Here is a 13,560-nt window from a genome sequence, read left to right as displayed (position 1 = left end):
GAAACAGACTGCTCATCCTCTAGAGGGCAGCACACCGCTACCGACACCGTTTAGCACCACAGAGTGCCGTTGTCATAGAAATCTCAACAAAACAGGCCAGGAGCTCGTCAATTAGCCCTCCTTAAGAAAAAAGCAGATCGCGGCATGATTTATGAAGGTGACTGGTAACAGCGATAGAAAAGTCACTGGCGTGTAGATTTCATGGCTCGGAGCAGCATATGTTTCGCAGAATGTCCCAGGAAAACAGGACTACCGAGAGAAGTAGTCAAGTGGCTGCAAACTCTGGACTTGGCATTTTATCCCCTAAATGTTCGCAGGTACAGAACCTATTTTGTGAATCACAAATACGAATAAAAGAAAAGAAGAAGAATATTTAAAAGATATGTGAGATATGTGCGATTTAAAAAAAAAAAAATCTATTTTCCTGCATATTGTTAGAAAAGTATTATGTTGTGTTCTTGCTAACCTACTGTTAGCTAGCTAAATTGAATGTAGATACCATTTTTAGATACCATTTAATATTTTTTCTAACTTAAAAAACATGTAACTGCAGAATAAAAAAGAGAAAAAATCACATAAAACTAGGGTGACCAAGTGTCACGCTGTATCTAAGCCTGCACATTTTATATATGCACACAATGTCGCACTTTTTATTAGCTCCTGGACTCTTGTGACTGAAAAAAGGAGATCTGTGGATAACCTCTGAATCCCGAAGATCAGAACAGCAGCTGAACTGTTAGTTCAGCAGAAAAGAGGAATAGAGGAATAAATGAATGCACAATACATACATTCATGATATATATAAATCCACACACACACATACAGTACCCATTACGGCATTAATGTACCCCCTTTAGCTGAATTCTACTGATACACATCAACTGGAAGGTAAATTCATACAGTTTGGTAAAGATAGGTTGTTGCAGTGCAATCTTAATTTCATTAGTTGGCTAACAGTGGTTTAGTGCTTCTGCAGCAATCATGGTAACCAGTGGATGGGACTATGCAGGCCAGACCTTATGAAGAAAAATGTCTCTTTGAAATTAAAAAGAGGTCATTCATCAGCTTGTAAGTTTTAAAGCATGAGGCTGTTTGAAAATTGTGTAAAAGAGCTGGCTTTGTCAAGCTAAGTGTGTCCAGTGTTGGATGGGCTTAGAGTTGAGCCAATTTAATTGAAGTTTGCCTGGCTATCATTATCTCAGGGTTGTGGTGCGTGAGGTGAGTCCTCGTAGTAATTCCAGAATATTTTAATTTGTTTAAAATTAAATTAAAGTGATATTTGGTGTCCCTGTATCAATACAATATCACCACACAAAATCTACCTCAATCTATCTACCTCCCCCTCACACCCACCCACCCAATTTCCAGCACACTGTAAACTGTGTTTGTATCAATTTCCTAATTTATATACAGCATATCCAAATTCTGAACTACCACGTGGCCCGTTTTTTTCCGTTTCCTCATTTAAACACAAACTTACAATCCATAAAATATGAAGCGAATAACCAACTTAAAAGGAGCAGGATTATGTGAGGTTGATTAAAAAAGAAGGAAAACGCAAGGATAACAATAAATCTGCTATGACAAGGAATAACCAAGTGCTAAGACAAATTCCACTGGTAGAGCCAGAAAGTGCATATTGTTATTTCTGTATTTCATTTCCAGAGATTTTTCCAGCGGCTACCTTGTGGCACAGATATTTTCTCATTATTACCCCCGAGACTTTTCATTGCACTCATACGACAGAGGAACATCGCTTTCTGCCAAACAGTGGAACTGGAGCCAGATAGAGCGGGTGAGCAGAGCAAAATATTCAAAAATATAATGAGCCACGAAGAAATGCTTTTTTTTATTCGCTACAGTTGGCATGTCACTGAAATGCATCTTCCAGGTACAGTTTGGTGTTTAAATAATACAAGTTCAAGTTTCTCTTACTTGTTGCAGGCTACTGCTACTGCAAGTGTCATAAATAAATGTTTTGGATGATCTGCAATACACCAGGGGCACAGACACACAAACAGCATGGAGCCTTAAATACATATGTTGAAGCAGGGCTGGACGTGGACTTAAATAGTTGGTACAGTTAAAAGCTAAACTTCAGCTATTAGCAATGGCTCGTGGTCAAAGTTCCTTCCTTATGATGTCCCTCCATCTATTTTCTCACCACGTCAATTTCATCTACCTCCATCTCCCCCTCACTTCTCCACAGCAGGCACTTGCAGCAACAGCGTGCTGTAACTGAAGATTGGTTACTAGTTGTTCCCGGTTCATGGCGGAGCAGCAGCCCCGACAGCTAACATGTTGGTTGTTTTTAATTTCTTTTTATTGTTTTCTTTCAGCTTCACCTTTTCACCACTTCTTCCACACAGCGAAGGGGATGGGCTGGTCACATTAAGAGATTGATTGGGCAATCCAGTGTCAGTATTGAAAATAAATGAATGGGCTGTTGTCAGTGCTTGTACAGCCGGTATGCCAGATTTACCAGTCCAGCCCTGTGTTGAGGTCCCACTGGGATGTGACATTTTCACTACCCACAGTGCCTGTGTTAACTGAATCGTAAAGTGGTTTCCTTCTCCATTCAAGTGTTTAAATATAATCTACAAAGTTTATTGATTCAGTCTTTAGAGAAGCGGAATCTGTACTTGAAGAAGGAGGTCATTGATGGAACAATCCATTGTAAACCAGGAGCAGCTGAGCTGTTGGTGCTGGAAGTTTACACTATTTTAAGTAAAGGGAGGTATGTTGGCAGCTTTATATCTGATGTAATATTCATCTATAAAAATAAATTTTTGCATTTTTTTGTATATGGAACTACAAATATGTGACTACACATGTAACTATTAATGCTAATGATGTTGAAAAGATCCAGAACAATACTATTGCAACTCTCACAAATATTTGTTTAGCAGTCAAAGCGATGTGACAAAGAATCATAACATATATTGTGTTTCCCGTTTAAGAGTCAGTGATGTAGAGAGCCCAGAGCCAGACTTCACCGATGAAGAATACCAGAACCTACTTCCCAGCCTGGCTCGCTCCACAGCTTCAAAAGCCATCAAGAACAACCTGACAGCAACAGAAATCAAGGCTGTGCCTGATATAAGCACAAACCAGAGGAAGGCAGAAAACATCCTCCGCAGGCACCTCGAGCACAAAGCTGCAGAGAGAATTCTCAACCCTGGTAGGTCATCCATGATTAAGTAGCGTTGTATCTCACATTAAGATTCATAAATACAAAGAGCTAAATAGATTATCAGGAGGTGACATATTTCTGGCATATTGCATTAGGGAAATGCTAGTAGATATAATAACTGCATGATTTTCAGTACGGCCAGTTAAGAGATTACAATCATTATTTTTTGTGTTGGAGACAAAATAAGAGAGCAGGGTCAAAACACATGCAAAGGGGAATAAATCAAATTTATTTGTGTAGAAATTTGCTTTTTTTGACAATGCCCTGTTTTGAGTACAGGACGTTTTAAAGTGAAGCCACCCAGCTCCTCACAATCTTGTTCCACAAAGCCAGATGGATAAGTGCTCTGACACCTGTTCACCTGAAGGCAATACCTTAAGTATGCACAAACTCTCTACTTTTGTTTATTTGTTTGTTTATTTTTGCAAAAGTGAGCTGAAGAGAAAATTGATTTTGTAAGAATGTTGAATGCACCAGTTGGCTGCAGTAAATTTGGGAGGTAAATATTGACACGTGTCCTTCAGTGGTGGAATAGCTGGGTCTTGGTTGCTTGCAGTGGAAATGTATACCAGGAAACTGTTACATCCAGCTGTTGCCTGCACAGCAGCTGCTTTAAAAAACACTGCTTATATACAAGTAGCTATTAAAGTTAATGTGTTTTTTTTAATTTAAGTATTTCTTTCTGTGATGCTGAATAACCTAATGCACAAAACAGAACTAATACACCAGTGTAATTGTAGCTGCACTTTTGACGGATGTGTTTCTGCTGTTCTAGAGCTGCGGTCCTCACCAGCACGGAGCAGAGCTTCTGTTTCCTTTAAGGAAATAAAGGTCCGTCAGCCAGCCAAACATTCATTGGTTAATTATTAAAGATACTGATCGAATAACTGCGCTGTCACTGTTTTATGTGTGAAATGATGAACTCGTTTATTTTCAGTTATTCAAAACAAAGTCCTTCTCGAACTATTATACCTCACCAGTATTTACCTGACTGTAATTTGATGTGATTTGGATGATGCATGACGTAATTTCTTGTTATCGCTTATATAATGGTAAAAGGTCTCTACCATGATATATGTTGTGTCTGTTTCTGCCAGTAGGCGGCAGCATTACATCATACCTTTATTTCTCAATGGCCTGTGCAGAGGAGCTGAAGGTGTACCATTTGCATTTTATAAATTTATGCAGTGGTTATACTGAGCTGCCTTACTGTTCACCATTGTGTTTCACCAGCATAACGAAGTGTTATTTTAAAAATAACAGTTGATAATGAATGTTAGATATAACTGAATATTCGCATATTACTAAATTTTCGCCTCAGACTCCTCAGACATCACAGAGCCTCACTGTCTCTCAATCAGTCTCTCATTTTGGGAGAAACCTGAAAAATGCTGATAAAATCTACTCTATGAAGAAATTAGCAGATTCCTTAATTGGTTTGCTAAACACCCAGTCACTGAGGCAGGAAGCACATGAAAGCTTTTCCCTTTCATTTTTTAAAATAAAAATAAATGCTCTTGGTTACAAAGCATGTTTCAGCATTAAATTTTAGAAATACAACGAGCTGCATCACTGTTTTTTCTTTCTTTCTTTTTTTTTTAAACTGCTGTTAACTAAACCAAACCAAAGATGCTTTGGTCTTTTTTTCCCCTCAATGTCAAACAAACTCTGCCCATAGCAACACAAGTTGAATGTGCTGACACATCTTCATTTAGAGCTGCAACAAAACAAGCTGAACAGTCATGATTGTGCCTAGAAAATAAACACCATATGTTCAGTGTAATGACTCTATGTACCAGTATTCCCTGTATGCAAAAACTTGTCTAAAAGAGCACTACTGCTATGCTAATGACTTAATATTTCTACCATTACATGCACATTCCTATATTTTCAGTCATAAAGTATCATTTTGCTCAGGGATCTGCCAACAGCATCATACAGTCTATGCAAAATTCATTAACTTAATGCCGTGGATAATGATTTTAATAGTCAAGCTTAAACTGGAGATAGAATAATATAATGTGAAATGTTTTCTCCACCCACCCAATATTAAATGTCCTATTATATCAATAGCTGGTGTTTCATTCTATACTTTTTCCCTTTTAAAGAAGTTCCTTCATTGGTTTGTCATATTACATTTTGTTGAACTATTCTGTTTTATTTAAGCTGTTTTGTTATTGGCTTCCTGCTTTTATCTGCTATAATTCAAGGATTTTCCAACCCTTGGGATGAATAAAGCTAAACTTGTGCTCACTCATTTGTGCTCACTACCGAATGACTGCTTTTTCATTTTTTATTTAAGTGGCTTTCCTGCCAGACAATGTAAAATTAAACACTGTCATTTCCTACACGTTGTACAGTGCTTAACAAATATATTAGACTTTGTCATAGAAAGAGAAAAAATAATGTTGTTAGGCAAATAACAAACTGAATTTGTGATTTTTGTTTTGACCCAAATTTGACCCGGACTGCACTGAGAAGTCAGAAATTAACGAAGCATAATATTCAGTCACCAAAACAATTTTTTTTCGGTTCGTGAATACAATTAAATAACTGTAATTTGGCATTTTAATGAAAAAGTATTAATCTGCTTCCCTTTTTTAAAATAAAAGAGTTAATTTGAAAATTCACAGATAACAGCAATAATTATATTGTAGCAAAAATCTAATTTTGATTAAAGATTTTGCACATGTTGGTGGATTAACTATTACATAAAAATAAACAAAGGTTTGGGTAATTACCAATAATGCTGTTTTAGGGCACTTGTGGCATAAACGTTAGATTGGATGGTGGTTTTATAAATTTGATAAGTCTTTGATATGTAAAATACCCAATGTACAGCACTTACAAGAGAGATCACTGGCATTAACTTCAACATCTAGCCACACTAGTCCTAAATACTTTGGTTTTCCTCTTAATCTATTATAACCAGTCTAAGTTTTTAGTTATAAGTAATACATCCATGACATGGTTGCTGCTGTCGAAGCACGCCGGCTTCACCCGATTCTTTTGATGGCAAGAAGTCAGTCGGAGACGTGAAGTCCAACTTCAACTCTCAGCAAAGCATATGCATATGGAGATCACACACATCAAACTCTAAGCTGCACAGAGTAAGTTCTAAAGTATGATTTAGAGAATGATTTGATGTATGATCTAAAGCATTTCTTCTTTTAAGCTATTTTATACCTTTTCATTACACCCCTCCTTGCCAACAGGGAGAGTGAGTGCAGTCCCCCAGTCAGCCAATCACAACATGTTTATCACTGTCATCCCACCCACATGGCAGTGGAAATTCAGTTGTGCCCCGCACCCTAGTTCTTAACCTTTATGTTTCAACACGTCTCATTTGCTTTATGGTTTTTATCTTTAATTTTAACACTTGTTTCGTGCTCTTCCGTTTCCACTGGCCTACACATAGTTTCACATCCCCAATGTCTAGCAGTTTTTAACTTTTGAGCAACAACATCTATCTTGCACCGTGATTGACAAAATAAACCCTTTCCACTGCCCAAACACCGGAGTCATCCACTCCTCCAGAGGATTGTTCACCCCTGAATGTTCATGCATTTCCTTGGATAATGTTCTCAGTCCCTCCAGGGCTCTGGTCACAGGGGCCGTGTTGTCTGGAATGAATGTGCAGCACATGTCTCCAAACATTGCACAGACACCCCCTTTTTCAGCCAACAGCATATCAAGGGCCATCCTATTTTGTACAGCCATCAGAGAGGTAGGAGCCACCTGCTCAGCTAATCCCTCAATTGCATCCCTAGTCAAATTGGCAAGCCTTAACATTAACATCGTAATGGACATAGTTAATCGTATCTACATTTTTATTTGCTGTGGCTGTAAAGAAAGCTGAAAGGACTGGTATGTTTTCAAAACCTGATGCTACCTGGTATTTATTAGGGACCCCTCTGGGCCCCCCTAAAGCGTCTATATAAGTGGCCCTAAAGTTGGGTCTAAATTCCCCACTGACCTACGTGCTAGCACATGGTGTCTACGCCTCTGCGTCAGCGTACCAGCATTAGTGGTCCCCACCTTAACCAGTCTATCCTATCCTATCAGACCAGTGGTGCCCCCATTCAAACCATGGCACATGTTCCTATAGCTCAGACCTTCCCAAAGTGTGGGGCCCGCCATTGCACGGGGGGCGCGGTATGAAAAGGAAAAAACAAAACAAAAAAATACAAAGCTTGGACACTGCTAGCACGGGCGCCTCCACAAACGCAAAGCAGGAGATGAAGCATCGCTGAATATGTTTCCAAACCAACTTCATTCTAAGCCAAAGACTAGAAAATATGGTGAAGTATATCTTCCCTTTGGTTTCACCTGCACAAGTGCCGATGTAGGTCTCCCTGCAGAATTGGTTTTCCCTTCGTAGGGAGCATGTGCTGGGTTCTTCAAATCACGGACAAACAGGATCCCACATTCTTGATTTTTAGTTCACAAACACTTGTTGTAATGACTAACTACTCCTGACATTTTGGAGATGTTGGCTCTTTATACAGTAAAGTTACAGTGGGATACAAATAACATCAGGCTGATCCTGCCACAATTTGTTCCCCCGGTTCAAATCACGGACAAACAGCATCCAACAGTTGTTTATGTTTTTGAACCCATTTTGCAGAGGGATTGAAAAATGTATTGATAGCAATGTTGTGGCAACTAAAAGATCTGCATGGGTCAGAAGCTCACGCGAAACTAGGATGTCGCCTTCATCCTCTCCTCCTCCTGTAAAAACATACATCCCCCCTTTCCCCCCTGGCTGGGTGGAGTAAATAGCCTGTATTTGTATCGCTCTTTACTCAGTCCCTAAGGACCCCAAAGCGCTTTACACTACATTCAGTCATCCACCCATTCACACACTGGTGATGGCAACTACATTGTAGCCACAGCTGCCCTGGGGTGCACTGACTCCACCAGTAGGCAACAGGTGAAGTGTCTTGCCCAAGGACACAATGACTGAGACTGTCTGAGCCGGGGCTCGAACCGGCAACCTTCCGATTACAAAACGAACTGCCAACTCTTGAGCCAAGATCTCGAGTAGGTGCAATCTTGGGTGTCAGTGTCAAGTCAGTCAAACTTTTGTCCCCACTGTCAGTCCAGTCAGTCCCCTCATGTTCATTGCTTTTGCTGAGAGTGGAGCCTCCCGCTCCGCATACTTAAATCTCCAGTGCCAGCAATATGTCATCATTTCAAAAAAAGAAATAAGAATTCTTTATGATTTTGGCATGGATTAACTTACTGAATCCTTTTAGACAGAAGGACTTATTGTCTGATTATGTCCCTCATAGGTGACTTTTGATGTATGATCTAAAGGAGTTCCTCAATAAAGCTATTTTATACCTTTTTACTGCTCAGAAAATATATGAACCTTAGCAAAACACTGTTTTTTGTGTTTATTTTTTATCACAAATTGGGACACAGCATTTTATTTTTTCTGGTGCCAAATCTATTCAGATTCACACAGATTAAGATCGCTTTGATGGTCCCGAATCGCCAAGCTCTCATAGATGCTCACTGTGAAGTACAGCTGAGCTGTAAAGCTAGTGAAAAATAGATGACAGGATGATAAGTGTTTCTGGCTGACTGCCTAGCTTCTCATGTTGTCCAAGAGCCTAGGCTTTTAATAGAGATAGGACAATGGTGTACTGATAGGATCTCCATAGCCTCAACAGACCATTAGCTGCAGATGACCATTAGATTTCTTTTTGCTGTAACAATACATGTGATTTTAATCAGACTGCTGAGCAGCATGGGTCAAGTGCAAAATCAATCAAATACAGAAACAGTTCAAAACAAACAAACAAAATAATCTATTAAACTGTTTAGGAGCGTTCTGGTGGATGAGTTCTGTAACTTTCTGCTGCTGAGCTGATCTAAATGGGGGCTTCATAAGGAACAGAGAACCTTTGAGCTCAGAAAATCTGACTGCGCCTCCACAAAAGATGTGATGATGAATGTTTGCTGTGTTTAGACTACAATGTCCCAAAAATGAACTACTAAATGTGCATTGGCGGGGGGCACTGAAGCTGACCAGAAGAAAAAATGATCAAAAACCGATCATCCTAAAGGTAGGCAGTACAACTAATGTACAACTGCAGTGTAGTAGTTTAGTAGTTTCATAGTTTACAGTTTCAAAGTTAACATTTAAACCATCTATGCCACTTCAGCTTAATGATGGTGTATGATTATGGATCATGTCATTTTCTACTTTCATAAAGGATGATCCAGTGTCCTACGCTAAAGGAGTTAGTGAAGGAAGCACTGAAGCGTCTTTTCTTAGTATTTACAGAATTCGATGAGCTTGTTATCACTGCAGAGCAGATAATACTGGAACATGAAATCTAGCAAGAGCGAAGTTCACTGGAAATGAGAGAAGCCTGAAACAAACTTTAAAGATAAAAAATTACAGCATGAAAACTGTAGACAAAGTCCATGAGTGTCTGCGGACTACCTTTGAGCTACACCCACTCAAAGCATAAAACAAGCATCAGTCAAAGCTCAGATTTGAGAAAGATAAAGGAGGCTTTTATCTAATGGTTGCAAAACACCAGACCATCCATTCAGCCCTTTCACTGGTTCTTAAGCAAACGTACTTTGTAAACACAGAAAAGGCATATACTGTATCCCTTGGGATGCCCTTTGAGAGGTGCATTGCTGCTATGGGCCACCAGATCCCTGTAAGTGTTTGACTCTGCCAGTTAATGTGGACTGTACCACAGATTGTGTCCATACGTTTAGGGACACAATCTGTAGGTTCAGCCAGGGTTTGGGAGATGAGTTGTTGTCTCATTAAGGTTCAAGGTTCAAGGTTCTTTATTTGTCACATGCATAGTTATACAAGTATAACACACAGCCTGACACGCTCCTCGACATGTGCAAAAATGTGGGAGGGTAGAGGAAGAACATTATATATATATATAGTATATACATTGGGTGAATGTGCAGTAGTAGCAGCAAGCAGGTGAATTCTGTACATTAATATGAATAGACATCTGACTATTTTACAGAATAGACAATATAAACATATTTAAAATTAAAGGAATTTGGAATGTACATTGTGCCGATGGGTTTAGAGTGTCTGGAAGAGAGTCCTGTCTCAGTCAATTATAGATGATGTGAGAGGGCGGGTGTGTGTGTTTAGGGCCCGGATGGCTTGGGGATAGAAGCTCCTCTTGAGTCTCTCTGTCCTTGCCCGGATGATGCGGAACCTTCTACCAGATTGCAGAATTTGGAACAGTTTGTTGCCAGGATGGGACGGGTCCTTCAGTATCTGTGCTGCTCTAGTCCGACATCTCCTGGTGTAGGTGTCCTGAAGCGGGGGGAGAGCAATCCTGCAGCAGTGTTCTGCTGTACGGATCACTCTCTGGAGAGCTTTTTGGTCCTTCACACAGCTGTTCCCAAACCACGATGTCATGTTCTGTGTGAGGATGCTCTCCACAGCGCCTGTATAGAAAATCCTGAGGATCTTTGGAGAGACCCTGAACTTCCTCAGTTGTCGTAGGTGGTACAGGCGCTGCCTAGCCTTTTTGGTCTGGACCTGAATGTGGGCAGATCATGTCAGGTCTGAGGAGATGTGGACACCGAGATACTTGAAGGACTGCACCCTCTCCACCCTCTCCACTCCATTAGGAGGAGATCAAGCATCTTGGAGTTGTATTCAAAAGTGTGGGAAGAACGCAGTCTACGGTGATACAATAAATACACCAGTGTGTTGTGGCAAAAACAGAGAGCTGAGGTGAGGATTTAACCTGTGGGTAGTGAACATACGAATGAGACTGCAGATGCAAATGGCAGAAATTGTCAGGAGCCAATTAAGGTAGTTTGGGGATCAACATTATGTTGTCTTTGTTTGCTTGGAATACCTCAGGCACGCTTTGGAAGAGCTTGCAGAGCCGAGTGGAAGGTCTGCACAACTCTACTCCTGTTCCCACTGCTTGGAAGCAAATAAATGCTTGGATGGATGAGTGAAAATATGACATTTAAGCGAACTCCACATCTATGATAGTGCGTATCATAGTCTGCGATTGTTAATCCTCTTTCTGTAACTGTTAATGGTTGGTAAAGCCTCCATCCCTTCCTCACTCAGTAGAGCTGAAAGAATGACCTCCTTAATTTTTCAGTGTCTTTTGATTTTCCTCAGCTTGACTAGGCGTGAACACACATCAGCACTTAAGATGGAGAGCACTGTCGCCTGTTGATTTCTGCACACACTGGCAGACAACCACTGAAATTTAGATTTTCAGTCAGAGCCTCACATTCAGATGCATTTGTTTATATTAAAAGATCTAAAGTACTAGATACGACTGGTGATATAATATAAATGCCAAATAATAATCGTACTTTAACTACAGGTATTTTCCTTTTTAAAGTTAGCTAGGCTACTTTACATTTAAAAGAAAAAACACCAGCCAGGGTTACAGGGTAATATGTGAATTCTACATCGACTTCTACATCCAGCTTCTCCTACTCAACAATATCTAAGGCCTGGTTGCTATGGCAACTAGCAAGCCCATTCTGGAGAACAACCAGGATGCATTAATAAGCTTAGAGTGAGATTCTTTTCCTCCTTCTGTTGGTCATAAGTGCATGCAGGGGATTTACAGACTTTTCTGCGTGTGCAAAATATGTAAGAAAACAAAATTAGGATAACATTTGAATTCAAATGCAAAACGCATTGCATCTGTGACTGGAATCAAAGATGTCAGATAAATAATCTTACAAAGCATTTCTCCTTAAAATGCCCTAAGAAAGTGTTTCACCATCTGCTGATTTTTCCTATCAGCGTTATGGCACCCAGTGTGAAGGAATCTCTTGTGCCGACGGGATGCAGCGGGAGGAGGGAGGTCAGCGCCTCAGGGGGGCTCCACTAACCAGTGGAGATTTATAAGCTATGGATTTCCCCAGAAAAAAGCCCTCCCCCACAGCAAATCTCCCACCCTTAGCCACAGTAGGTTAGTGTGTGGCTATGTTATCCAGGCCAAGGGTGGAGCATTTTGTGTGTCTGTATGCTGGAATGTGTTAAAAAATTTAATTTAAAAAAATTGAGGATATTTTTGTTCTTACAGTATTAATTATATTTGTATGGCTCAAATGTTTTTATGGACTTTCAGTTTAACCATGTATTAGTCACTGAAGCTCCTGACTTCACAGGAGACGAAACTCAAGTTCAACATATACATACTTTCTATGCGAAGTGCAAACAATATCTCTTAAATGTTCAAATATTTTTCATTAAACTGGAACGCAAATCACTTTAAAGCTCTTCAAATAACATGAAGAACCAATATTTATAAGCAGGCATTAGACAAAGTTAAGAGCTGGATTAAAAAAATGTTGAGTGGTTGAAAAACCGTGCTCAGAGTACATACGCAATGACCTGATTCAGAAAAGCAAACACATTTCAGCAACTTCCCCTTGTTGAGCTAAGCAGATAATAGTGGTGCTTAAATTCAGGATTAGTTAGTGTGGGAAGAAACTAGTGAGAATGCACAAAGACATGTTTGTCTTTGACTGTGTTGGACACATACTGAGAATGTACATATTATATCTAGTGCTTAAACCTCTGTGGAAGCTATTTACTTAATTAGAGATTCTAAACTCCTTAATAAGGGCACTGTCCAATGTTCAAATCCACCAGGGCCTCTCTATGTGGACTTCCATGTTCTCCCTGTGCCTCTGTGGGTTTTCTCCAAGTAATCCAGCTTCCTCCCAAAGAGATGCATGAAGGTTAACTGGTGATTCTAAATAAGCTGTAGGTGTTAATGGTTCTCTTTCCCTTTGTGTTAGTCCCAATAGTCTGGCAACCTATCCACGGTGCACCCTGCCTCTTTCCCTGTGACATCTGGGATGGGCTCCAATCCCTCCCTATGGCCCTGAATTGGATAAGATGAATGGATATTTACCAGATACAAATGACTATTTAAGACTATATGGTGTGCACAAAATAAAAAAAGGGAGCAGCCCCTAAGGAGATGGAAAAGGGAGAAAGTGGTTGAAATTGTCTCTTGATCTCGATAAAGCAAGATGTTTAGAATCTACATATGCACAGAAGAGCTTTAAACAATATGCTACTGAGCATTCACCGGATAATGTAACCTCATATCACGGTAAAACATGTAACAGACACACCGGTCAGCCGTGTACGTTCAACGTGTTCTTACTCCTAAAGTGCAACATTTTATGCTAGTTGACAAATCGTCGGTATATTACGCTTTCGGCCACCCAACACGTTATTATGAGTTCGGAAAAATAATGTAATAATAATAATGTGTTAGTCCCCGTAGGGAAATTACTCCTCTGCATTTAACCCATACACCCAGTGAAGCAGTGGGCAGCCACCAATGCAGCGCCCGGGGAGCAGC

General features: G+C 40.0%; 1 protein-coding gene across 3 annotated transcripts; it reads left to right on the top strand.

Moving 5' to 3' along the window:
- Window positions 1-46: 46 nt before the first annotated feature.
- On the top strand, window positions 47-11,167 carry spata4 (spermatogenesis associated 4). 3 transcript variants are annotated; one of them, XM_035911145.2, is made up of 6 exons: window positions 49-317; window positions 1,666-1,795; window positions 2,619-2,737; window positions 2,961-3,181; window positions 3,473-3,572; window positions 3,969-5,462. In XM_035911145.2, the coding sequence occupies exons 1-5, from the start codon at window positions 202-204 to the stop codon at window positions 3,532-3,534; spliced, it is 648 nt and encodes a 215-aa protein (XP_035767038.2). In that variant the 5' UTR covers window positions 49-201; the 3' UTR covers window positions 3,535-3,572; window positions 3,969-5,462. The 3 variants fall into 3 exon arrangements, with proteins under 3 accessions (XP_087702423.1, XP_035767037.2, XP_035767038.2); XM_087846297.1 differs by lacking the exons at window positions 3,473-3,572; window positions 3,969-5,462 and adding an exon at window positions 11,067-11,167 and having other exon boundaries at window positions 47-317; XM_035911144.2 differs by lacking the exon at window positions 3,473-3,572 and having other exon boundaries at window positions 48-317.
- Window positions 11,168-13,560: the final 2,393 nt, after the last annotated feature.

This window comes from Neolamprologus brichardi, chromosome 2, assembly GCF_056152115.1.
Source record: "Neolamprologus brichardi isolate AB-2024 chromosome 2, ASM5615211v1, whole genome shotgun sequence".
Taxonomy (NCBI): domain Eukaryota; kingdom Metazoa; phylum Chordata; class Actinopteri; order Cichliformes; family Cichlidae; genus Neolamprologus; species Neolamprologus brichardi.
The sequence above is the reverse complement of the archived record's forward strand: the minus strand, read 5'-3'. Positions and strand labels throughout refer to the sequence as shown.